Raw genomic sequence first — 26,436 nt, forward strand, 5'->3', positions numbered from 1 at the left:
TTAGACAGAATGAAACGACCCACTGATGCGTAGGGTGAACTAGTTGTGGGAGCGTCTTTCTTGTCCTACGGCACCATGGGGTTCCAGAGCTGGCCACGTGGTCTGTGGAAGTCTCATCTCAGTTTTCTAAGGAGTGGCAAACTCCAGGCGTGTCTCTTAGCTCTAGTCAGTTTTCCAGTCGGGAGCTGAGGGACCCACATATTTCAGAGGGGGGACGAGTTAAGGATCTCAGGCCACACTGTCTCTTTTGTCACCTTTATTTTCACCTCTGCGTCAGGCTCTTCCTCCATATTCATTCCACCTGAATGGAAGTATTTCATATGATCGGCCTAACTGATCTCAAATTTGCGTTTATTAGCTCACCCCATGTTGTTACAACCTAAGAAGGATAGAGAACGGGGAAGAAAAAAAACCCAGCCTATCGGCCCCCACACCCAGTTCTTACAGGAGTTAGTTGGAAAAGTATAGATTCAGTGCTGAAGTAAATGAACTAAAATATTGGATTTATTTAGCCTGTGTAAGCTGAGCCTATATGGACCCTGAGTAATCTGACAAAAGTCACTTACTAAAGAATCAGTTTCCCTTTTACGAAAGAGCCTGTCGTCTCTGGGAGGAAGTTGTGTGGCTCACACAGCCACCTAAGGGTTCTTTCAAGTTCAGAAACACCTTCATCGTCACGGATGCATTGCCTCACACAACACCTGTCAGTGACTTGACTTTGGTGCAGAAGCTTGTATTTTTGAGGCCATGCATGTACACGGAGAGAATAAAAACCCAGAACTGAGATTCCGTCCAGAGCTCAGGGCCCGTTAGTCAGAAGGACGGAGATGACCGGCAGTGGGACAGGTGGCTATCCACACGGTACCTGTCCCTGCCCCGTCCTGCGCGGCCCCGACAGGATACCGACACACCTGGTAGGATTTCTTCCCACAGACAATACCCATTTCTGTCTTCATCTTTTTTCAAAATTAGGCTGTACTAATATGTACGATACCAGCCTGCCAATTCCATGCGGGGACGTTCTTAATTGCTCAGTGAGCACTGGAAGGCCGTGATCTGTCCGCAGGCATCCGCAGGGCACCCAGGCATGAGCTCCCACCCTGAGACCTGCAGTTTTACCTGCGGACAGTGAGCTGGGGCCCAGGCACTTGGCAGCCCTGTGTTCACCCTCATCTCTTGACTAAGGCAGTGACTCCGCACGGGTTCCTGGGGACCTGCCGTGACTTGCCCTTCCACCGAATCATGCTGTGAGCGTTCCCGCCACTTGCCCACTTTGGCAGCTTTCAGCGATGAGCCCCCACACACAGGCAGGACCTCTGGAGGCTCCTGGGGCCTTGTGACTGAGGGGGCGCTGAGAATTAGAAGGTCGGCGTGGGAGGGACCTGGGGTGAGCTCGCATACGGGTCTACCCTGCGCGCTGGCACTGTGGGGGCCCGCCGGGGCGGCTGCTCTCCAACAGGCCCACGCTGCCCCCAACGTGTCCGTGTGCAAGGTATGCAGAAGAAGGTGGAGGGGACAAGGGGGCAAAGGGTCTGCACTGTTCCTGCCCAAAGCAGCTGTCAGAACCATGGGACAGGAGCAGAGGCCTTCCCTGCACCAGCCCCCCAAAACCTACCGACGAGGGGGTAAGGAGCTAGAAGGGAGGAGAAGCAGCCTATAGCCTCCTCCAGCGAATGAACCTCATCTGTAAATGGGAGCTTTCTCCAGCTCTAAATTCTAGGGGCCTTGGTAGGGATAAACTGTAACCCTACACTTTTCATAATTCTGATCACACTTTACCTTCCCTTGATGGACCTTCGCAATCTGTAATTTGTAAAACCTGACAGAATAAATTCTGACCCTAAGCAATTGGGTTTTTCTGACAGTATTTAGCTTCAAGTCATATCCAAGTAAGTGAATCTATCACACCAGCTTCAGACACTGAATAGGTACATGCTTATCCACCATCACTGTGCACATACAGGAATGTCAGTAATGGCGTTCAGTATCGAAACCTGACGTGTGTATTTACTACATTATAAATATATTGTAAACTATAAGTGAAAATTGACTCGTTAAACTATAAGTGACTCATTGACTCCATTTATTACATACTGGAGTCCCATTAGGTCCTTGGGTAGGAAAACCTACCCCCTCAGTCAGGTATCGTGTCTATTTCATTACAAGTGATAAAAAGCCAGCTTTAACTAACACAAACGAGAATTGTTTCTGCTCACTTGTCTGAGAAAGGCACTGAAGAAATTCCTGAAACCAAAGAAAAGGTGGAAATATCAGGCCCCCTCCCCCAAAAAAGGGCCTGGGGGTGCAGGACTCCACACAGTTTAGTTCGTTTGCTCTCTGCTTCCTTCCTCCCGAGTCTTCTCCGTTTGGCTTCATTCCACACTCGAGTCTCTCCAGGCTTCGGAGAAAATCACTGCGGGCGTTTTCTGGTTCAAGCCACCCCTGTGCCTCTGTTTCCTTGTCCTTAAAGTGTGAACAGGAGCAGCGCTGAATTATGGGTTTATTTTGGGATTACACGGGTTGACATATGAATGTGTTTAGGACAAAGTCTCATACGTAGAAACGACTGCAGTGACAAAAGGATAATAATAACTATTGTTTTTGTGGTCGTTATTGTTGTTATTACCACCCTCCCACCTCAGGGTGGAAAGAGCCCCCCTGGCCCCGTATCTGCAAGTCAACCAAGAGCAGGACGCACGGCCCCCTTGCACCGTGTACCTTCCTGCCACCAGGAGGATGGGGGACTGGGACCGAATAGGCTGGTCCCAGGGCCCCCCTTTCACCAGTTGGCCTTCAGGGGCATGTGGGGGACTCTCTCGGCCAGGAACAGGAGCTGGCCCACGCTGGCCCCTGACCAGCCATACTTCTTTGTCACAGGGAGACTTAGTCACAAAGCCACACAGGCTGAGGCAACATACCTGGTTTCCCCGGTCCTCACTTTTGTCCTTGAACGACGGGTGTGTTAGGAGAACTGAGAAACCGTGTGGGTCTGCTCCACAGTCGGCCCACCTCCCGGTCTGTACTCGGGGCCCCGCAAAATAAAAGGAGGAGGCCTCTCTTCCCGGAGGGCAAAGAGCTGAGTGAAGGGGGTTCTTCTGTCTCCATCGGTGATACCTGGGTGCGGTGTCAGAATGTGCAAATCTCTGACAAAGGGCACAAGGCTCTGGAAGTGGNAGGACTCCACACTGTTTAGTTCGTTTGCTCTCTGCTTCCTTCCTCCCGAGTCTTCTCCGTTTGGCTTCATTCCACACTCGAGTCTCTCCAGGCTTCAGAGAAAATCACTGCGGGCGTTTTCTGGTTCAAGCCACCCCTGTGCCTCTGTTTCCTTGTCCTTAAAATGTGAACAGGAGCAGCGCTGAATTATGGGTTTATTTTGGGATTACACGGGTTGACATATGAATGTGTTTAGGACAAAGTCTCATACGTAGAAACGACTGCAGTGACAAAAGGATAATAATAACTGTTGTTTTTGTGGTCGTTATTGTTGTTATTACCACCCTCCCACCTCAGGGTGGAAAGAGCCCCCCTGGCCCCGTATCTGCAAGTCAACCAAGAGCAGGACGCACGGCCCCCTTGCACCCTGTACCTTCCTGCCACTAGGAGGATGGGGGACTGGGACCGAACAGGCTGGTCCCAAGCCCCCTCTTTCACCAGTTGGCCTTCAGGGGCATGTGGGGGACTCTCTCGGCCAGGAACAGGAGCTGGCCCATGCTGGCCCCTGACCAGCCATACTTCTTTGTCACAGGGAGACTTAGTCACAAAGCCACACAGGCTGGGCAACATACCTGGTTTCCCCGGTCCTCACTTTTGTCATTGAACAGCGGGTGTGTTAGGAGAACTGAGAAACCGTGTGGGTCTGCTCCACAGTCAGCCCACCTCCCCGTCTGCACTCGGGCCCCACGAAATAAAAGGAGGGGGCCTCTCTTCCTGGAGGGCAAAGAGCTGAGTGAAGGGGGTTCTTCCGTCTCCATCGGTGATACCTGGGTGCTGTGTCAGAATATGCAAATCTCTGACAAAGGGCACAAGGCTCTGGAAGTGGGGTGAGTGCGACACCCCTTCAGGGCGGTGAGCAGCCTTCCTTGGCCTCTCCTCTGCTCTTCTTGGGACAGAATAAACAGCCCCACGGCCATGACGAAGGTCCCTCCCAGCCCTGATAGGCTGCTTCTCTATTTCTGTGATTAGCTCCTTGCATCCAAAGGCCTGTTTTCCGTACCTTGTCCCCCTTACCCCAACCCTGTTGTACTTGTCTTCTCTATCCCATTTAGAGAAAACGTAGGGAGCGTGTTTTCTGTTTGGCTTTGGACTTGCATTTAAATCGGCATTCACTCTTCATCTCCCTAACGTGTTTCTGACCAGCATGGAGGCTTTTGTTTGGTTAGTTTCTCCCACAAGAACTAAGCTGCGCGCACCCCCAGGACCCAGGCTCCGGGTTTTAAATGACGTATTGGTCCAGTCTGACTCAGGAGGTGTATTGGTTCTGAAAGTTTGGAGCCTCAGTGCTACAGCACAGGGTGAGGGCCGTGGGATGTTTCCATGAATAGAAATCTGAATTCTGTCCCTGAGCCAGGGACCAAGTCACTTCTCTGCCACCCTGCCTTTCATGCAACCCGTGTGCATGCCCCTCTGTCCTTTTTCTGTCTCTCGAGGCCACCCTTCAGGCTCTGTTCCTACATCCCTATTGTTGGCCGTCTTCCCGTTACCTCTGGGACAGGCCACCCACTGCAGACGGGCCGGTTCTCCCCCCTGTACTGATGCAACTCAGGTTTGCACTCACTTATCCAACGTGGGTCCTCCTGCCTCCGGGGTGGAGGCTGGTCTGCTGGAGCCAAAATGTCCAATGCAACCCGATTTTCCCCAACTGAACGTCAGCCGTGTGTAGTGCCAGCCTGTCAACACGCCTCGTCACAAACGCTCTTCTTCTTCAGGGAGGTGGCCACGAACAGAGAGGATCTCCAGCATCACCTGAAACTTAGGTCCCGTGCACGTATCTGGCCAAGGGTGAGGCCTGTCTCACTTATTTACCTGATCCTGTAGGTTGAATATTTAATAGGCTGTCACTGTTCACCACCCATCAAGTTCAAGTGTATGCCTAGTTACTAGGATGGAGGAAGGAGCCTAAAAGTCACTCTCTTGAGTCCTCGGGGACCCAAAGCTTAGTTGATGAGACAAAAAAAAACCCACACCCTCGAATCATGTGTCCAGAAAAATACGGATTTTGAGGATCTAGAGGATGATAACAGACCTAGGGAACAGCAGAGACCTCCTCATCTTCAGGGACAGTCCAGTGTCCGCACTAAACTGCCCTGGCCACCCTCCCCCACTGACCTCTCTGGCCAGGGGGCTCAAGGGACAAGGCTGGTTCCTTGATACTGAAGGCTGAAGTCATCCCGTGGAGGCCGGAGAAGGCACTGTTTCTCTCTCCCTTCAGTCACAGGAAGTTCTCCTCTCCATTGTTATGAACAAACGCCTCTGAGCCTGCCCGCTGCGTTGCACCTGGATGAGGTGCACAGGTTCCCCTGTGTCCCGAGGGGTCTCCGCAGGGAGCAGATGGCGTGCTCAAAGGGGCATTTGAAGACAACTCCCTGTGAGGACTATTTACGGAGGTGAGGGCAGGGTGGGACTAACAATAGCCAGACCCGCTACCCTCTACCCCTATCTAGAGGGACCCAGGGGAGAAGCGGTTCCCGGACACAACCCAGCGCTGCAGCTATAGAAAAGGAAGGCAGCCTCGCCAAACTGGGGTGCCAAAGACAGGGAGCAGGAGAAGCGAAAAACTGAACTCTGCCATTCCTTTGGGAGGTAGACGGCAGACTCAGCCTCATGGGACCCAGAGCAGGGCAGAGATTGGATGGGAGGGGCAAACAGGTTACCCGGAACTTCCCCTGACACATGAGCATGGCACTGCTTCTCACTTTTGTCACCCAGTTGGTGACAGCGCTTTCCCCAGTAGAATCCTTTCTGGGCTGCAGGATCACCTGTTCGCGAAAACACTAAGTATGAAGGCTTGATAAGGGGTTGCACTGAAGTATTCAGACTAGTGATATATTCCCATTAAATTCAAAATACATATCTTGGTCTGTAGGAAGCAATCCTATCTACAGGTGGAAACCAAAAAAATCCTGTCACCATATTTAAGTAAGTCCGATACCTTCCATTAAAATCTTTAAGAAAGTGGCTGAGACTTTTTCTTGTAAATTGATTTCTGTATGTGTCAATGGATCTGATCATTACTAAGATGCCTAAATGTGTCTAGGAAACTGCAACGTTCTCTTCTTGATGCCTGTAGGCATATTAGTAATGGTAACTGGAAATAAATGTTTTTCTTGGAAGAATCTGTGGAATTACCCCAGTGTTTACTCTTGCTTATATTTGGGATGCTTTTGAAAACTTTGAACTCATAAGGCAAAGTAGAGAATGCCCACTTGTCAGCAAATTTCGACGGAGAAGCAGTATTTCTGTAAAGGCTGCCTTCCAGTTGTTCTAACCCTCAAAGTCCTAGAAGGGAGAAGGATACACAGAAAGGTATGGGCTGAACTCGGAATGAAGAGCGGGGTCTTCTGTTGTTGATTCCTTAACAGCAGTGAGCGACAGGACCGTGGTTTAGTCCCACGCTCTCTTCCAAAAGTCCTTCGACATTTTACACAAATAACATGTAATTCCTGTTTTAACGGATTTAGTGCTTGGGACGTGCTAAGAACTGTGTTAGAGTGAACAGGCATGAACTCAGAGCAGCCATCTGAGGTAAGGGTTATTTCCAATAGTAATCCTGAGAAATAAGGACAACGGAGAGATTAGTCAACTTGCCCATGTTGGCAGCTGATAACCACTTATCAGCTCAAATTTGAAACTTGAGATTCAAGTTCCAAAGACTGTTTCCTTAAATTCACTCCATGGTTGCTCCACATTGTGTTTGCGTACAACTGTGGGGCTTTCAAAAATCTTAATAAAATATGAATAAATGTACTTACTTGCTACCTAATTCTTCATAAATTTATAGAAAATGCATTGCTTATAAATCTCAGAAGAGTCCTGCGAGGTGGGTGGTATGATTCCTTCTGTATAATCAGGAATCGGAACAATTTAGAAACTCACCCTGTCAATAAAACGGCAGGGTCCAAACTCGGGTCTAGACTTTCTGACCCCACGTTCAGTAATTATCCTGCTTACCTGCAGCATCTTCAAGTCTCCCCATCGGGTACAGGAACTCCTGACCCTGCGAAGATAAACTGACTGGGACTGTAATCTCAACAGTCTGCCTTCCTGGCTCTGTGTCTTCAGTGATTTATTCTCTGGGCCCCACTGTCCTTACCTGTAGCCTTGGGAGGCACAGACCTACCTTTGTAGGGTTACTGTGTTAAATGAGTTAAAGTCCAGGACATTGTCACTCCTGTGTAAAATTAAACTTTGATATATAAACACATATGGGAATTATTTAATTACCATGTATATCTGTCCATTGTAAATCAGATACAGTCACCCCACCCCTGGGCACGTTCCTATGACCCCCTATTAAATGGGAAGTCCTCTCTGGTTCAACAAGGATCTCTCATGGTCTGACTTGTGGCCACCTTCGCCTTTGTCTCTGGCCCTTGCTCTCTCAGCCCAGCTGCACTGGTCTTCTCAGGAATCAGCCCCAGGGCCTTTGCACGTGCTCTTGCTCTGCCCGGAATGTCTTTGCCCAGATGGTCATGGTGGCTTCCTTCTTACCATTAGTATCCCAGGTTGATCACCACCTCCCGAGGGCATCTCTTGGACAACTCAACCTCTCCTTACCATGGCCCCACCTTCCACATAGTTTATTCCTTGTGAGTTTTTTTCTGTTTGATTTGTTTGTTTGTTTGTTGACGGTCCCTCCTGACCAGGATGTCAAGTCCTGCCCTGTTCACTGTTGTGTTCCCAGCTCTCAGAACAGTGGCTGGCACAGAGGAATGGCCCAGTCTGTAGCTGTTGAATTAAAGAACAACAAACAACCCCACCTAGTGAACTGTAGGGTCATTCCTGGAGATGTTACTCAAAGAGGGTGAGTGTGGAAAGTCTGTGAGCACTGTTGGCCTCTGTGTAACATGTAATATGTTTAAACCAAAGGTGGCATCTGGGACTTTGGTTGGTAGTAATTTCCACTGTTTCATTTTGAGGACATTTGTGTAGAACCTGCCAGTCCATGCAGGCTCTATGACAGTCCCAGAGCAGGACCTCAAACACTTGGAAGACATGTCCAAGTCTCCCTTCCGTGGCCTTATGCAGAAAAAGGTAGAGAGTTTGGGGCTTTGATGTCACACACGTTTATTGGAAGGGAGGTCCTGCCACTTACCAAGTGGTGTAAAGTGTTCTCTGCCTCTGTTTCCTCCTGTGCACACTGATGGTGATAGTAATACCTGTCTCTCGGGACTGCTGGGGGGGACGGAATACCTTAGTACAGACAGTGCGCTTGCAGAGTGCAAATGCTCAGTCGACTCAGTAGCTACTTCTGTGCATCCTCTACAGGAGCTGGACGGGACTGGATGCCTGCATTCTCTCAGGGAGAACCAAGACAAGCAGTCAAAAAGTAGTGTGTGATAAATTCCAAATGGTCACAATCACTCCTAAAATCCAGTGGAGGCTAATTTCAGTATTTCCCACCAACATTGAAGCCAGTTTCTCCCCCCTGACCCACCCATATATTAGAAAAGAACCGTGTTCATGTTTATGGAATGACTCTGAAGAGCGAGGCAGCATGCTTAGTAACGGTGGTGGAAGACAACTGTGTCTCCGAGGAACATCTTTTGAAATCTCTTTAGGATCTTTGCCTCTCTGAATTCCAGATGTGCCCGTAGAAAGTAAGACAATGTCCTACTTCCTCGGGTCCCAGAATTCCATCAAAATCCCGTTCCGTCTTGCCCGATTCAAAGTGTTTTAGACGAAAGGAAGCGGGAATGCAGGGAGAGTATCTGTACGCGTGTACCTGAAATGTATCCAGCGAAGTCCCGTGCAAATAGAGAAGCTGAAAAAGTCCACTTGATGTTGAAAGAAAATCAGTCGGGTAGCCCGTTGAAGAGGCCGCTCCACAGGCCTTTCCCACAAGTCGTCCCTTTATGGCTGCCACCCGTGGGGCCGCTCAGGAAACGCCCGATGCTGCCATCAGGGCGTCCAGCCTTCCTGCCTTCCCCTGCTCACCATGAGTCTCTCTCACCACGATTCTGGCAAAGCCCCCTTCGGCGGATTGCTCTTCGAACGCACTCGGAAGCCGAGACAGGCTCCCCTTTGAAAAGGCTTTTGCACCAGCGCCCTGGGAAAATGTACTCTGAGGCTGTGGATGAATTGATATGATCTCGTGGATTGTATCTTTTTATTTATGAGGCATAATTTACGAGCGCTGGAGAGCAAACTGCAATGAGTGATGACTAATGACAGCCAAGGTCATAAATCAGGAGCAGTGAAAGAAACGGTAGCCTTGATCGAATCTATTGAATTAGCTGCTGGCCTCAGCCGATACAGGTATTGGAAAGACCTTTTTAATATCTATTTGGCTCCCTCTTGGGAGTGTGATAACAATCTCATTACATGCCCCCAGGAAACAGATAATTTAATTGTTTACCCGTTAACATGCAGCCTATTTTCTCTCCTTATTAATTATGGGCATGGCTGTTCGTGGTGGGTTTTTATTTATTTTGGATGTGAACTGTCAGAAAAATATAGTTACCTGTGCTGGTTTGTATAAACGATGGGGTAGCCTCCTAGCTGCTTGATGTGACTATGTCCTCGGTGTTGTCAAAATGCTTTCTATTTATCAAAATCGTCATATTCCCCAAGGAAGTATGTCATAGGGTACCCCAAGGCATGTAAAGGTGTGGCAGAGGCCTTAAACATTTCTCCATATCACAATCCTCTAAGAGTCACTGTTATAATTCAACTTATAATAAGCAGCTTGAGGAAAGAGAAAAATCTCAGATTGCTCCAAGGGCGAAGACAGCCGCTGTCACTTATATTAGGAGTTGACAGATTAGAGGGTTTTCCTTTTTTTGTGAAAGATCACTCACCGAATTTGGTTATTCCTGTATTCCATTTCTGGGGTATGGAAAATGATAGCAAATAAGATACCAAAGAGACAGCAGCTGGATCCTCATAGTGTACAAAACGTCGCTATGTTCCCTTGTCTCTATCAAGACGTGTAGCATTTCTTCAGCCAAAGGAATCATACAATGTTTTTCCAGCCAAGGACATCCTTTTCTATAATATGATGAAGGAAAAGCACATCAGCAACCCCTTAGAAATTTACCTTAAGGGTTTCTCCTTGTGTGAAGGCTGCACTTGGAAAAGATGGGTCCCGAAGCACATTATTTGTGAACGCTGCGCACCATGTAATGAGACCAAGCATTAAAACGAGACCTGTTTAGAGTGAAGTGTGGGAAACAGAGGGGGAGTAACTCACGGTAACAGAGGTACCGCTCTGGAAGAATTTCCCATAAGGCTCCCCTTCTCCTATCCTCTAAAGAGGCGTGGTCACTTCCTCTTCTCTTGTATGAAGCTATTTCAAATGGTTCTGTTCACAAATTCTTGGTGTCTCTCTAGGATAGCATTAGAAGGAGGTGTTGGTTTCAGAGAAATTCAGAGCATTTAGCATAATACTCGTCTGGGTGACAAGGGGAAAAGAGACCCAGTAAACTCCAGAAATATCAGTGCTTCGAGAAACTTGCCCGGGAACAAGAACTGGGGAGGGGACGATGGCCCTACCAAGCTCGTACTCTCTGGTTCTGTCGGGAGCTGGGGCTGCTGTGGTCAGCTCTGTGAGGATGACTGTGGTTGCAACAGCCTCTTCCTACAGGTGCGTGCTTCGCACTTATTTGAGCACCTGAAGGTAATGTCAAAGGTAATGCCAAGGGCAACGCCACACAGAAATCACAGGAATAGAAACTGGAAACTGTGCAGGGCCCAGATTTCTGCCTGTGGTTCTAGAGCAGACAGCCGTCTGTGTTTCTCAGAGGGCACCGGGCCCCAGAAGCACGTGGAACTATGTTGCAAAGGCAGGTCCTGGGGTCTTTCCAGCAGAAAGTCTGATACAGGTGCCCGAAATGAACGTCTGACTGTCGGCAGGAAGCACCCGGCCAGTTTCTCTAAAGGAAAATTTCTAAGGGGCTGTTTACCACAGAGGGCAAGCCAAACCCATTGTTTCCACGACAATGGACTGTGGCAGCTTGGTGACAGATACTGACACTTTAGGTAATTAAATATTTTTAAGGCTAAATGCAATTAATGAGGCCTTGGGGGAGGGAAGAGTTAATAAAAAACAGTTTATGTTTTAATGGAAACCAGCCTAAAGATAGTCATAGTCACTGGTTGGACTTTCAGAAGTTTAGATGGAAAGCAGAAATTAAACTGCTTTATTAGCCAGTTATGGGATTTATGGTTTAATGATTTCAGGTATTTTGTATTTATTCAATGGTTGGCCTGTTTTCTGTGAGCCATTCTTACATGGAAACTCTTCAGGGGTGCGACTAAAATCCGAGAGAAGATTCGGAGAGGCGCCCCGACTCAGCCCGCCCTAAACTCACTCTCACTTTTCACAGCACTTCGTCGGGAAGTTCCTACCTCTTATAGTTAGTTGTGCTTGTGTGTTTGTGTGTGGTGGCATGTGCACACACATTCACACGGACAAGCGTGTGCTGAACCCCAATAATGAGTCGTTTTAGTGGAATCTTTCATCTTCTCCATTTTATTACAAAAGACTAAACATGTTCATCTGCATAATGTCGGTATAAGGATACTCGGAATAAATCAAAGATGAGCAGTCTTCTTTTTTTTTCTCTTAGCCATGAAATTCATAAACCTTATTCCCCACCCCCATCTCCAGTAACGTGCCTTTTTGCCCTATGAGCAGCCCCCATGCATTCCGTTTATATCCCCAATGATTATGTGATGGGATATTAACTGAAAGGACTGGCCTGTCAATGAGGTGAAAGGTAGGCAGGTAGGTAGGCAGACAGACAGACAAGTAGACAGGCAGACAGATAGATAACAAACAGGATAAATAGAATAGAGTTAGACAAAGTGGGCAATTTTATGTCTGTTCATCAGGTATTTTGCTTCTTGTTTGTCTTGTATTGGTTTACTGAAATTAAAAGATCCGGGGCATAATACTTAAAACTTTCCATGCAGGGCCTCTGCCTCTTCTTCCCTCGTCCTACAAAGGTGGGCCCAAATCTTGAGTCCATTGTCGCTCAGTGGAAACCATAAGCACAATCTGTTCACATTTTTCCTCGGAACCCTCAAGCACGGTTCACTTCCTTTGTCTCTAGTTGAGCCGGGTGGAGACAGAAATCCACAGCCTCTTCTGGGTAAAGGACTTCGCCCTCAACAGTGGGAAACGAGCAAAACATCACCCAGAGCTTCTTCTTTCCTTTCCTTCTGGTGGTTTGGTATGACAGAAACAGGCCTGGTGGTTCGAGTTCTGTAAGAGCCACAATGTTTATGATCTGCCAGCTTTCATTGCCAAAGAGGCTCATGCAAATAGGCTGGTCCTGCCTTGCATAGGCCTGTGGGCTTCTAGGAGTGCTGTTCTGACCTCACACTGATGAGATGCTGCAAAGACAGACTGGAGAATAGAGCACTATATTACGGAGGTCTCCTGTCGAAACAAGGCACTAGATCCTGCCTGCCTTCCCAGTTAGGGCTGGGGAATTGCCTCCTGTCAACTTTTGGGAAGAGAGTATTTCTGAAGAAATATAAGCCCTGGCTGGTGTAGCTCAGTGGACTGAGCGTGGGCCTGCGAACCAAGGGATCGAGGTTCGATTCCCAGTCAGGGCACATGCCTGGGTTGCAGGCTGGTTCCCTGCAGGCCAACTCCCAGCAGGGGACGCACGAAAGGCAACCATACATTGATGTTTCTCTCCTTCCCCTCTAAAGATAAATAAATAAATAAAATCTTAAAAAAAAAAAGAAATATGACACAATATAGAGACTCCAAGGATCTTAAAAATGCCATGGATTGAGTCACATTTGGAACTAGGACTCCACCTGGTAGAAGTTCAGGAAGGCATGAGGTTTAGTCCTTGCTGCCAACACCAGCGTTAAAAAGGCTTAATGATTTTTATGACTCTATATCTACGTCAAAAAACAAGGTGAAATTAATGTCCATAATCCTGGACCAGAACTTTGCTAAGCACTTTCTTTGACTGATAACTTAGTTCACGTCCCGTCCACACTTCCGCTGATCTCATTGGTGCTTAGCAATTAATTGACAGCTCGCTGACTTATTTTATTATACCTCGTTTCACTTTCTTCCTGTTTTCCCCATCCACTGTGACCCCCACTAACATTCCGTGTCCTACAGTCACCAACCAAAGCTCTTCTCTTGGCAAAGAACTTGGGGCCCCTTACTTTCCCTACTTTTCCCAAGAATATGTTCTTCGTGAATGTTTTCTCTCATTGCGTAATTGAAAATATCCCCCTACCCTTGGAAGGATATTTGCCATCAAAGAGGGTAGTCTGGAGTGACTGAGGAGCCAGGGACACTTTCTTCTCCATCCCAAAATCTGACCTCTTCAGTAGGCTGCCCTCTAACCCTGACCTTGGCCCTTTCTGAAGGAACTACTGTAAAGCAGCTATCAAGGTACATTGACCTGAGCTCTGGTTTCCAGGAAGCCGGCTCTTCCTTCCTTCTCCTACTTCCCTGTGCCTTTCAAGATCAACCTCCATCACCTGATGCAACCTGAGCACATCCATCCATCCTTGCACGTTCCGGATTCTACTCCAGAATTGCAGGTATTTGCCTGTGGGCCAGTTTATTTAACTGCCTTGATTCTCAGTGACTCATTTATGCGTTATGGAGGACCTACAGAATGAAACGCACAGTTTACCGGAGAGAGCGATGGAAGTGTTTATCGGAGAGCAGAGTTCTAGTTTCCGCTCTTGAAATTTCTGGCACGTTGAACAACAGAGTGACGTTTATGGAGACTTACTTTCCTCACCTGTCAAAGTGGGGCAACGTGCTCTCCAGCCACCCTACAAGGTTGTGTTGTGAGGGCTAAGCCAGCTAACACATGTTAAAGTGCTCTGTTGAGTGTAGAGTTTATACAAATGAAGTAATTATCATGCAAATGACGAGAGACGGTATCAGAACTCTAGAGAAGGCCAGTGCCTCTATGGAAGTAGGTTAGTCCTCTCTTTTAAATCTGGGGCTTCTGGCAATCCTATCAGCAAGGGGCTGGAGATTTGCATTTGACAGCCATCCAAGGGCAATTCAACATCAGAAGTTTTACTTTTCCAAAGGAATCCACCCTTCCCCCCGAAAAAATGTAGGGAAACACTCACAGGAGTTGGCCTAACTACCAAAATGCTCTCTAATGTTTGTTCTCTTGAAGATATTGTTGAGGTCAAAGCAAAACAAACAAAAATAAAACTGAACTCTCACTGCAAAGTGTTCTCCTGTAGTTTCTTTCTTAACTGTCTTGGATTTTGGAAGTTCTTCATGTTTCCTTAACATGGCACACAGCTAGAAAGTACGGATTGTAGAACCAAACACATTTTCCAGGTGTGTATTTAAAAGTTCAGGGCAAATTCAGATGGAGGGAGGGAGGGAGGGATAGATGGAGGGAGGGAGAGAGGGATGGGTGGGTAGGTAGGTAGGTAGGTAGGTAGATAGGTAGGTAGACAGATAGAAAGAAAACACCAAATGAGAAAAAAAAAATCCTGAAGTTAAACTGCACAAGACGAAAGCTTACTAAGGGATACTGGCACTCCTAAACACACAGACAGTCTTCTTGTATTGCCATTTAGATCTATCATTCTGATTGATCACTGTGTAGTTGGCTCTTATTGGGCCTAATTTAACCCTATACACTCACACATCCATCTACTCTGTCTATTGTACCTGACATTCTACAAATTACTTACTCATGCAAATGATGACCTAAGGCAACCTTTTAGGATATTCGTGCTTAATTATACAAATAGTTCTTGATAAATAAGATTATACCCCCTTCCATATGTTTATTCCCTCCTTGATGAAAGGAAAATCTAATTTTCATGCAGATTTGGTGGGGCCAGTGTTTCAGAATTGCTGAGTTTTTAAGTAGTCTGCAGAGCCATCCAGTCTGCAGAAGCTGACAAACGTCACGTCGCCTGTGCTTGGAGACCGGTGGTTTTTCATCAGGCCTGAATCAGCTGCTGGGTTCTGGGATCGGGGCTCTGCAGTGGCCCCTCTGTGTTCACAAGGGCAGAGAAGCCATGAGCGAGGAAGGGCTCAAACTCCTGCACCATCACAGAGTTGCAAGATCGAAGTGTGTCTCGTGCTATTGTGTGCGGTCACTTCGGGTTGCCCACTTTTTGTTTTGGCCCGAGCTTGACCTGCTTTTGACTGCTCTTTCTGATTTCTCTTGAAAGGTCTGGGCGGTGAATTCAGCAGGGAAAGCCCCCAGTAGCTGGACACGGTGCAGGACCGGACCCGCCCCCCCGGAAGGTCTCAGGGCCCCCAGGTTCCACGCAGTGTCTTCCACGCAAGCGGTGGTCAACATCAGCGCCCCTGGGAAGCCTAACGGGGTCATCAGTCTCTACAGGTTGTTCTCCAACAGCACCGGCGCTGCCGAGGTGGTGGTGAGTGTCCCCTAAACTCAAAGTCTAGGACTGGGTCACTTATTTGTTTTCTGTAAACCGCGATGCCCTTGCCTTCTCTTCTCCTTGGTTCTTGTTTCTTGTGCATCTGCTCTCAGTGGCCCCGGGGTGAACTTAGAGGCAGAAAGATCCCTCTAAGAAGAAATAGGATGCACACAGACAGTGTGTCATGCTCAGGCAGAGAGCTGCTGCAGGTGGTGGTAAAGACCCCACAAGTGTTGCGAGAGACCTACGACTCCACAGGTAATAAAATGAAATTAATTTAGTTAGAAAATGCACCTTAGCACTCAGTGTACTAGTGAGTGGCCTAGAGTAAGGGGCAGACAGATGGCCATGTTGGTGACGGCCATGGCACTCTGCAAAAGAGAAAAATTAGAACGAAGACTACCCTTGGGATCCTCATGTTGGCATTTGAAAATTGCTGGAACATCCTGGAAATGCAGTCTTCCTTTTGGCGACTTTGAGAAAGTTCTAGCGTGTTGCAAGAGAGTGCAAAACAGCTTAGTCAACAAAGCTGTGTAGCCACATCCAGGGCCCATCGGAGACATGGGATGGCTGTTTGGGGACATCAGCTTTCATGCCAGCCAGTGGCTGAAGGGTCATTGATAATCAATGAGACCAGTTCCTGCACGATTGAAATGAAGAGACCGAAAGCCAGTGAGTGGAGGCCTCTCTTTCCTCTGTCGCCCTTCCATTTCTCATGAACAAGTGTAGTCTGCAATACTTTGTTCACGTAAACCTCGGAGAGAAATTGTGCACAGCCCAGGATTACATTATATATTATTTAGGCAATGATTTGGGCAAGTGTGTGGAAATCTGCAGAGGCCAGAGCCCCATACGTACCAAAACACAATTTTGCAAGACAACTCTCAGATACAAGGAAATCTCCTATTGAGTGTTAAAGGAGAATTAGCATACTTCCTACAGGGCTTCGTATTCAATAAATATAGATGATGTAAATACAATCAACTCTTGATTATCCATGCTTATACAATGATAATATTAATAAACTAAAATAATTTATATTTGTAATGCATTGCAGGCAACTTTTTTTCCGATAGCAGATAGCTCCTCTTAATCACATTTTGTTTATGTCAATGTGGAAATTAGTTTTTAGTTTCTGAAGGCTTCTGTCCCAAAGAATTCTTAACAAAACCACAGTGAGGTAAAAAAGTAAGTAAATAAGCCAAAAAGTTTATAATGTAACAAAGATCATTGTGGAAAAGACTATGCTATTTCATACAACCAATACCCTCAGAGAAAAAAAGATAGACTGTTAGATATATATAAAAAAGATAGACTTTTAGATATATATAAAATATACAATATAAAAATATACAGATGTATTAAATACATATTTTAAGCTCTTGAGTACCCAACTCTAACTTGGATTTGAAGGGATTTTTTTACCCCAAAATTATGTGCAAATAACAATGGCAGAATATGGACTTTAGAGAATGTTGAGTAGGACTATAATTCAAATACAGATTTTTTTAAGGCATCATTCTGAGGGTCACAGAATTTTATCAAAATTTTGTGCATTTTGTGCCATTTTCTAGTATCTTTTGATGGTCAAAGACAGCGTATGATTTCTATCTGATGACCACCTCAGACTTCGACCTAACTGTTAAATGGTTACATTTCCGCACGTCTCAGTCATGCCTCTCCAATGGGTTGGTAATCCCTTGATGGTAAATACCAGCTACAGCCACGGTGCCTCTCCCGGACTCCCTGGCGTGCGCTCCCGCCGTGGGAGGTGGGGTCCCCATGCACCTGTGCCCTCACCTGTGTTTCGGACGCAGCCTCCTAAGCCTTCTCCGTCCTGCAGCTGTCAGAAGGCCTGGCCACCCAGCAGACCCTCCACGGCCTGCGGCCCTTCACCACCTACTGCATCGGCGTGGAGGCCTGCACGTGCGTCAGCTGCTGCAGCAGAGGTCCCACCGCGGAGCTGAGGACACGGCCTGCTCCTCCCTCGGGCCTGTCCTCGCCCCGAGTCCAGACGCTGGCCTCCAGGACAGCCTCCTGCCAGTGGGGTCCCCCGCTCTTCCCCAATGGTGTCATCCTAAGGTAACTGATCAGCTGGAAGAACAAATACACCAGAATGCGACATGCAAACTGAATAGCCCAGCTCCCCCCAAGAAAGAGGTGCTTAGTGAACAGATACCTATAGCTAATGAGACAAACATGTTGATTTCAGTGGCAATGTTCCCCGCAATGTGTTTTAAATCATAATATCAACGAAGGACAGAAAGGAGAACCACAAAACTGTCTTTAAGTCAGGAAGACGATGCCATATGTTTGCACTCACTGAGGAGATTTGCTTCTCCTCGTGGTTCTCAAAGGATCCATTCTGTAGCCTCAACTGGAGCAGAAAAGTTCTGGGGTTAAGTCAGAATTTCCTTGATCTAATTTACAGTGTTGAAATGAGCCATGGCTTGGAAGAAGTAAAAAGTTGTTTCACTCAAAATAATCAGAGGAGAAAAGATTTTCTTCATTTTCCACAGAGGGGAACAATTTTATCAGCTTCCTGTAAAGAGAGAGAAGTATCTTATCTCTCCCAACAAGGATGGCTGGTCTCTGGGTTGACAGCAACATGTATTAAGTGTGTGACTGCTCTTGTCTCCGCTGCTGCCCATTTTCCACAGTGTTAAGTAAAGTATGTCTCAGAGCAGTTTCCCACACGTGGAGAGTTCAGAGCTTGTCCTTCAGTGAAAACAAAAGGTCTTCTTAGAAAATATAACCAGTTTTACAGGTGAGTTGAACTAATTCCATGGCCCATTTTCTCTTGCCGTGTCCATTCTTTTCCTAGCTATGAGCTCCAGTTGCACGGGGCTTGCTCTCCCGATGCAAACACCCCCTGCGCCCCCAGCCAGCCGCAGACAAAGTACAAGGGGCCGGGGCCGACAGCCAGCCTGGGCGGTCTGCAGCCTTACACCGCCTACAGGCTGAGAGTCGTGGCCCACAACGAGGCGGGCAGCGCAGCTTCCGAGTGGATCAGCTTCACCACTCAGAAAGAATGTGAGTAGAAGCGGCCGCCACCGTAAGCCAGAGAGAGAGCATCATGACAACCGGGCGAGACTTGTCATGAAAAGTGGGGAAAACCAGTTTCATAAAAGGATTGGAGTGAGGGTCTAATTCCGATGACTGCTACTGAGGTGTCGATGAAGATGACTATTAGAAAAAAAATGCCTCTTGCGTTTAATAACCTGGAGATCAAGGGCGAATCTAGTGAGATTTTCCATGTGCAGTGGGGTGAACCCAATTTAGAAGAGTGGATGAATGGGAAGAAAGAAAATAGACAGAGAACAGAGACTTTTTTAAAGGAGTTTGCCACTTCCTTTCTTCTCAAATTACATAGTGGGCAGCATTTCCATACAGCGCTGAGCCATGGCAGCGTCCGGAAAAGCAGAGGCCCCCTGAGTCCCAGAAAAGGACAAGTAACTAATTAATCGAGGCCTCCTTACATTTCTATAAAGTAAATGCTCATTAGACTTTGTAACATACATGTGTATATTGTTGGCAAACACAAACCATTAAGAATCAAGTACTTAGATTCAGCTGCGTAATTGGGGGACCCACTGGAAAAGGAAAATATGAAGTTCCTCGTTCAAAAATCATAAGGAATTCCGAGACTTAGAGCATCCGCCCCTGTCCGGGACTCTGCATAGGTAACACACCTGTTACCTGCTCAGTGGCACAGGTAACACACCTGGGAAGCTGGTCCTGCTGATAATCCCCCCATGCAGAAGCAACCACTGCTAATAGTTGGGATGCTCTGTTCCTTTCATATCCTTCCTTTGAGTAGTTTTTCTTACATGGCTGAGATCATCCTAGAATTAAAATTTTTTGGTATGTTTTATTACATCATTTTATTTGCATTTCCCATGGCATTAAAAAAAAATCTTCAGCCACCCAGTGTAATGGCGGTATGATATTCCATCCTATGATTTACTTGGGCATTTTGGTTGTCGCCAATTTTTCCTTTTATAAAAGAGGTGAGGAACTTCTCGGTGAACAGTCCTTTGTTTGAACATCAGATTCTCATCTTCAGTTAAATTTCGATGCATGGCATTCACTGCATGGGGTGTTTTAACGCTCCACGTCTTGGGGTCCTTACTGCCATCTAGCCTTCCAGAAATATCGTATCAGATCCCCAGCACCTCTTCAGCCATCAGCATTGGCCCTGGTAAAAGTGAGAGTTAACGTGGTCACATAAACACGCAGCAAAGACTGTCTTCAGGGCTGAGTGACATCAAATTCTAGCAGGTGCTGGGGGCGGGAAGGGGGGGCTGTCTCCAAACCCCTTGTTTCTGATTTTGATTGTCTGATTACTCCTTTGCTCAGAAAGATCTCCAAATTCTGAAAGGCAGACTAAGCTCCTCTCTGTGCTTCTACGATTGACAAGCCTTGTCTCCATTTTGTACCCTTCTGATATAGAGAAATGTGGGACTCTCTTGACTGGACAGACGGAAGTCCAGCCACATGCAGTATGTCCGCTGTGATATTAGGCAACATTTGTGTTGGAAAACCAGATATTTAAGTAGGGCTTGATATCTCGTGCTTTACTATTCACAGAAAAAAAAACAACTTATGGCTTGATGAAAATGTTTCCTTTTGAAAGCTAAGACATTTGTCTTCACGGTTGGGTTTTATGATCACAAAAGCACGAATTATGCCTTCATCTGTTATAGTTCTGAACATTAGCAACAGGTGGGTGTAATTTTTAAAGAAAAAGGACACCCAATGTACTTCTAGCACCTTCTTTTCTTAGTGTGTAGATGGATCTTAATGCTGTCACAACTCTATTGGTTATTTTGGAGAAAACAGGTTCTCATGATGTCCATCTCTTTTGACTTAAAAGATGATATGGGATTCCTTCATTTGTGTCTACAAAAATTATTCACTTGAAAGAGGAGCTTCAGGGAAGGCTTCTTCTTCCCTTTGCTACAGTGAAGGAGCTGAAATGTAAAGGAAGCACATGCCTGGGAAACACTCCGAATGTTGCTTTCAGGTCGGATGTAACAATTAGGAGGCCTGGGCTTGATCATGTACTAATGGGCTGTGCTACTGACCGATCAGCCAGTGCAATGAATTACTGCACCCAAAAAATTGCTGTTTGCAAGGCTTTTCTGCTATCTCAGGAAACAAACGAAGGGCTCCAGAAACAGCTTTCCAAACAAACGGTGCCAAACACACATCACTCACCATCTAAGCAGTTGGGTTTAGGGAGGGGGGGGATGTATTCACTTCATCTAGTCCTTGGGGCTTCGTAGCAATAAATATTGACTTGATATGAAAAAATAGCTATCTACTGTAGTTAACAGGGTTAAGGATATTTCACCTGTTAGAAGGAGGAAAAAGCAACAAAATATGAGCGCCAGGGTTCTGTTGCAAGCAGAACATGGCGTGTCAGTGGTTTTATTCCATCCAACACAGCTCTCCGTTGATCGGGGGGGGGGGGGGGGCACACAGGTGCAGTATTGCTGCAAAACCATCCCGTGATGTCCCTGCTGGTGCTCTTCTCTCTTCCCATGCCCGTTGTTTAAAACTCTGATGACCATAGGAAGGATTCTAGCCATGCCACAAATGTTGCTGTTGCTTATATTTAAAAACAAAAGGGCAGACACCGGCTCCCACTCAGAGGTGGCCGTTTTCATGGCGTCCCCCTCTCCCCGCAGCCCCTCAGTACCGAGCCCCCTTCACGGTGGACAGCAACCTGACAACGGTGTGCGTCGACTGGAGCAACTCCTTCCTCCTGCACGGCCCGCTGAAGGAGTTCGTGCTGACCGACGGGGGCCAGCGCCTGTACCGGGGCCTGGACACCGCCCTTCACCTCCCAAGGACGGTGGACAGAAGTGAGTGTGTGAGGTCAAAGTGCTCAGTCCCCCAGCTTCCCGAAATGGTTGCCCTGTGTGGTGGCCAGCGGAGGTTCACCGTGAACATGTCTCAGTGGAAGTGACCCCTTCTCGTGGAAAAGCTACTGCTCGGAAGTAAATGCGAATTTCCCTCCTCTTTGCTGCCTGGCACAAGGATATTGCAATGCGGGAGAGGGCTGCCCCTGTGTGACACGGGTGTCCCCTCGTGGGGACCAGACTGGAGGGCAGGTCAGGTTCACAGGAGAAGAAGCTCCCAGAGGCAGGCAGGGGGAGTCCTGAAATAGTGTGTGTCCAGGGACCTGGCGATTTTCCGGATGCTTCTGCAGCCTCCAAGTGCAGCCCCATCAGGCAGTGACCACCTCCGACTCGAAGGGCCCCGAGGAAGGGCTTTTCGGAACCAGCCTGGCTGTCTGGCCCTGAAGTAATGACACTTTTCCCTCTGAAACCGAATTCCTTCTCCTTATTTAATTCTGCGTTCTACCTCAGCTTTGTCTGGTTTTCCCCCTGAAATGAGAAAAGGCTTCACGAGGCATTAAGTATTTTTGAATGATCTGTGTGGTGCAGGACCAACCTGTGAAACTGTTTTAAGCAATCTGGATTCATACAGTGAGTGAATTAGTGTTTTTGCTTTTTTGTTTTCTTGAAAATACTATTTATTTTGGCTACAAGCACAGGTAAACGGTGAGCTCTGGCATTGCATTTGTGGTATTTAAATGCTGTTGATGCCATTTTCAGAGCAGTCGAGCTACACATCTTCGTGGCCTTAGGTCTCGGTCACCTGGGCAGCCGGTTGGGGCAGGAAGCTGGCCTTTCACCTCTCGCCTCTCTCAGGTTCCTGGCTATTGAAATCAGTATCTAGCTCATTTGAGTTCCACGATCCCTTCTGAGTGCTCCTGTTTAGCAAGAAATCAGCTCACTGAGCGAAAGGTCACTGTAAGTTTTAAAGGAACAGGTGCAGCCCATACGCAGAACAAGGTCCACTCCGTGTATCATCCTGTCTCCTCTGGGAATTCTGTAACTTTGCTATATAAGCTCTAGGCTTCTTTAATTTAGAAGCTTAATTAAATAATATATGTATGCATATAACTATCCCGTTAGTACACTAATTATAGCCACTTTGCTTGGTAATCATGAAATTAGAAATAAGGCTGCGTATTAGGCAGAACCTCACATTTTGCCCTGGAAGCCTGCTGTCAGACTTTTTCATGCTGTGATACCTTGTCCTTCTGAAGGTGCGCCCGCCGTGCGGGGTGTTGTGTGGCGAGCCACTGACCTTCTGTGCAGCCTTCTTCTTCCAGGTCACGTGCACCACGGAGGAAGGGAGCGTTCAGACGCCGTTCATCCGGTACGACACCGCTACTGGACTGGGTAAACATCTCCCCCGCGTTCTGCTTCCTGTCGCGCCTCTTGGTTCTCAAGAAACATGCGTTTGCTTATGCACACTCCTGCTAAAGGACCAGCACTGATGGTTGGGAGGAATCGCGTGGTGTCATTGTGGGAAATCTTCAAAAGTCCTCGTAGAACCGACACCAGGCAAGGAGTTAGGACAGACTGTGGAAATGCCAAATGATTGACTTGTAGGAACAGAGAGAGAACTGAACTCTCCTAGGCACAGATTCTGTCAGTCAAGAGCCGCACAGAAGACTTGGTTCCCCTAAAATGCTTTTTCAGGGAAAGTAGGAGGAGAGAGATCAGATGGAGAGAGAAAATGCTCTGATGCCGATTTGTGTTGATTGTAACAATAATATTGCAGGTTCAGAGCCTAAAATGGGGAATTTGGGAACTGAATTCTACCCACAATCTTTGACTCTAATATCTGTAAAACTGACTGTTTCAAAAGGCATGTTAGAAAACTATCACAAAAAAATTTTTTTGAGAGCATAGTGGAGACTGATACCTTGTTTTAAATCCCAGTTAGGAATGTTATATCAAATTTGGAAGCATAACATAGTTGGGAACATGTTTTTTAAATAAACATGTCCTACAATTCTGAAACACAGGTGAACATACATATTGTTATCAAGGAGAGTTTCAATCTGTACAATAATAAATTTAGGTTATAGTTCCAGACTTCCTGTCTGGATGCCATGTACAACTCGGCATCTCACAGCGCCTCACATAACTGCCCCCCACCCCCGCCCCCACCCACGGCAGAGTTTACCTCATTGTACTTAGTCGCAGCTGCAGAAGCGAGCAGACTTCGTACGATACTCTCATAGTGACTCCAGTGTCTGCACAAGCGGACAGGCGGAGGCCTGAGGGGTGCCGGAACACCCCCAGGAATGTCCTGCCAAACTTATGCAGCGTTTGGTTTTTCTGGCCTAGACTTTGTTTTTGAAGCAGTGATTCTCAAAAAAAAAAAAAAAAAGCAGTGATTCTCAAGTTCAGGTGTACACAGGATCCCCTCAGTGTGCTGGTCTGTTCCACAGTTTCCCAGGCCCCAGGCACAGAGGCAGGGTCAGGAGGGCCTGCTCTCTAAACAAGCCCATGATCTTCACACAAGGGACCTGGACCCCAGGTTGGGCAAAGGGAAAAGCACACTGATGGGTGTCTTCTATGTGTATTTCTTTTTTATTATTGATTTTAGAGGGGGCGAGAGAGAGAACCCTCAATTTGTTGTCCCACTTATTTATGCACTCATTGGTTGATTAATGTATGTGCCCTGAGCGGGGATCGAACCCACACCCTTGGCACATTGAGGCAACGCTCTAACCACGTGAGCGACCCAGCCAGGGCAAGGATGAAGTCCTTTGAAACGGAAGAGGATTTTGAAAACAAGAGTTTCCATTGAGGAGAGAAGGAAACACTGAGGACTGTGCAGAGCTATGGAAAAGTCCACAGTGGAGCGTCCAGATAATATTCAGAGTCCGTTTTCATTTTTCCGATAATGACTTTTCTAACGTTCCTGTTCTCTTGCCGGGAGGCAGCCTGTAAGCAGAAAGGACAGGCAAGGCTCCCTCCCCTCCTGCTGCTGGGAGAGCTGGTTCCTTCCTGGGGCTTCCCTCAGGCGGGCCGCCCTGCATTCCCCGGGGACCGCTCGGGCAAGGGACCCACTGGTCCCATCACATCGGCTTCTGGAGTTACAGCCCCACGCCATGCACACAGGGAACTCACCTCCTCGAGGGGACACCCCGGGTGGCGGTTTGGGGTTAATCACACAACGCATGTTGGTTCCCGACCCAGGGCCCTCTCACCTGCCGGGGGTCGGGTAGAGCTTCAACTCCAACCTCCCATTCCGAGGTGGGGAGCAGGGCCCCAGAGGGGCAAAGTGACATTTTTAAATCTCCAACGGAGGATATCAGAGGATATGGGTTTTGTTTTTTGTTTTTTTAATTTTATCTTAGAGAAAGGGCTAGAGAGAGAGAAACCTGGATGTGAGAGAGAAACAATGATTGGTTACTTCCCACGCACGCCCTAACCAGGGGTTGAACCCACAACTTTTTGGTGTACAGGACAGTGCTCCCACCAGCTGAGTCACCTGGCCAGTCAGCTTTTTTTAACCTCACGGCCGTTCTAAGTAGACTTTGCGCTGACAGAGTCATATCCTTGCTGTCACGAGGTTCTGATTTCTGTTCCCACCACCTTCTCTCCCCCCTTCAACCCTCTCCTCGCAGTGTGAATGCTACCCTTCCATCGTCCACTGAGAATGTGGGTGCGATGTGCCAAGCAGCCTGCCCAGTGGCTGAGGTGCTAAAAAGTGTGTGTGGGGGGGGTGTTTGTCCAAGGCATTGCACCTGTGTCTGTTTGTTCCTCTTCCTCTTGGACGTCAGCACTCGCCCCAGCCAGCAGCGCTCTCCCACCGTGAGGGACCCCTGCAGGCCTTTCTGCTGGGCTCATGCCTTCTGTCCCCGCAGCCACAGTCTTGATGACCCTGCCACCCACTTCCGTGGCCCTGCAAAGCCCTCCCTCTGGGCCTGGCCCCAGGTCAGTGCTCAGTAAACAGGGGCTGCCTCAGTAGGCCTCCTATGCAGTCATATATTACGAGACCTCTCAGTGTGAACAGAAATCAAGGGCACATCCAGGGGCTGCAGCCTTTCCTCCCATAGACGGTCCTCCCGGGGCCCTTGGCTGATGACTCCCAGAGCCTGCGCTATTCAGCCTGAGGCCTGGGCACGAGGACTGTCCAGACTGCAGGCTGGCAGGCAAGCAAGCAAACAAGCATGGGTCTGATGCCCCCAAGCCATGTCCTGTCACAGCACTGTCTCAGTCCTCAGTGGGACCCCTGTGCCAGTATTACTATTAAAACCACATAGAAGCTGGCCTTCCTCAAGGTTACTTCTGCAACCCTTCTAAAAGTCTGCTCACCCCTTCCTGCCATCGGTCCCCCAAACGTGCCAAGGCAGCGGTGACTTGCAGCCGCCGCGTGTCAGCCAGGTCTCTGGGGGCTGTGAGCTCCCCTCGCAGTCCCCCAACGCACAGTCCCCCCCACCCCACCTGAACACAGGCGCAGACGGGCAGCACCCTGTGGCCCACCATGTGCAACAACAGGGCAAGAGACCACAGGGCTGCCTTCTGGGGTGACCTTGCCCCTCTGTGCCCCTGGGTTTGGCAGGCCTGGTGCTGACCACGCCGGGAGGGAAGACGGGGCCCGGGAGCAGCGGCGTGCAGTTCTACAGCGAGCTGTGGTTCATCGTGCTCATGGCGGTCCTGGGCCTGATCCTGCTGGCCATCTTTCTGTCCCTGATCCTGCAGAGAAGGGTCCTCAAGGAGTCCTACATCAGAGAGAGGCCTCCCTTAGTGCCTGTTCAGAAGAGGATGTCCCCACTGAGTGTCTACCCACCGAGGGAAACCCACATGGTATGTCTCTAAAAGGGGGGGGGGCATTTCCTACCATGAGGATTACTCTAGAACATTCTTGACTTTGGCTGCACAGTAGAATCACTGGTGTTATGGACTGAATGCCACCCCCCACGCTGCCCCCGCCCCAAATTCTTATGTTAAATCCTAATCCTCAGTGTGAAGGTTTTGGGAGGTG

At 48.0% G+C, this 26,436-nt stretch overlaps 1 protein-coding gene across 1 annotated transcript in view; it reads left to right on the plus strand.

Moving 5' to 3' along the window:
- USH2A (usherin) overlaps positions 1 to 26,436 on the plus strand; it is a 530,092-nt gene that overhangs the window by 476,332 nt on the left and 27,324 nt on the right. The window contains exons 65-70 of the mRNA XM_037069500.1: positions 15,358 to 15,567; positions 17,414 to 17,652; positions 18,395 to 18,603; positions 21,264 to 21,440; positions 22,746 to 22,829; positions 26,014 to 26,258. Of these exons, the coding sequence (XP_036925395.1) occupies positions 15,358 to 15,567; positions 17,414 to 17,652; positions 18,395 to 18,603; positions 21,264 to 21,440; positions 22,746 to 22,829; positions 26,014 to 26,258 (1,164 nt within the window). The remainder of the gene's footprint in view (positions 1 to 15,357; positions 15,568 to 17,413; positions 17,653 to 18,394; positions 18,604 to 21,263; positions 21,441 to 22,745; positions 22,830 to 26,013; positions 26,259 to 26,436) is intronic.

This window comes from Sturnira hondurensis, unplaced genomic scaffold, assembly GCF_014824575.4.
Source record: "Sturnira hondurensis isolate 20B ecotype Veracruz unplaced genomic scaffold, ASM1482457v3 Scaffold0018525, whole genome shotgun sequence".
NCBI lineage: Eukaryota > Metazoa > Chordata > Mammalia > Chiroptera > Phyllostomidae > Sturnira > Sturnira hondurensis.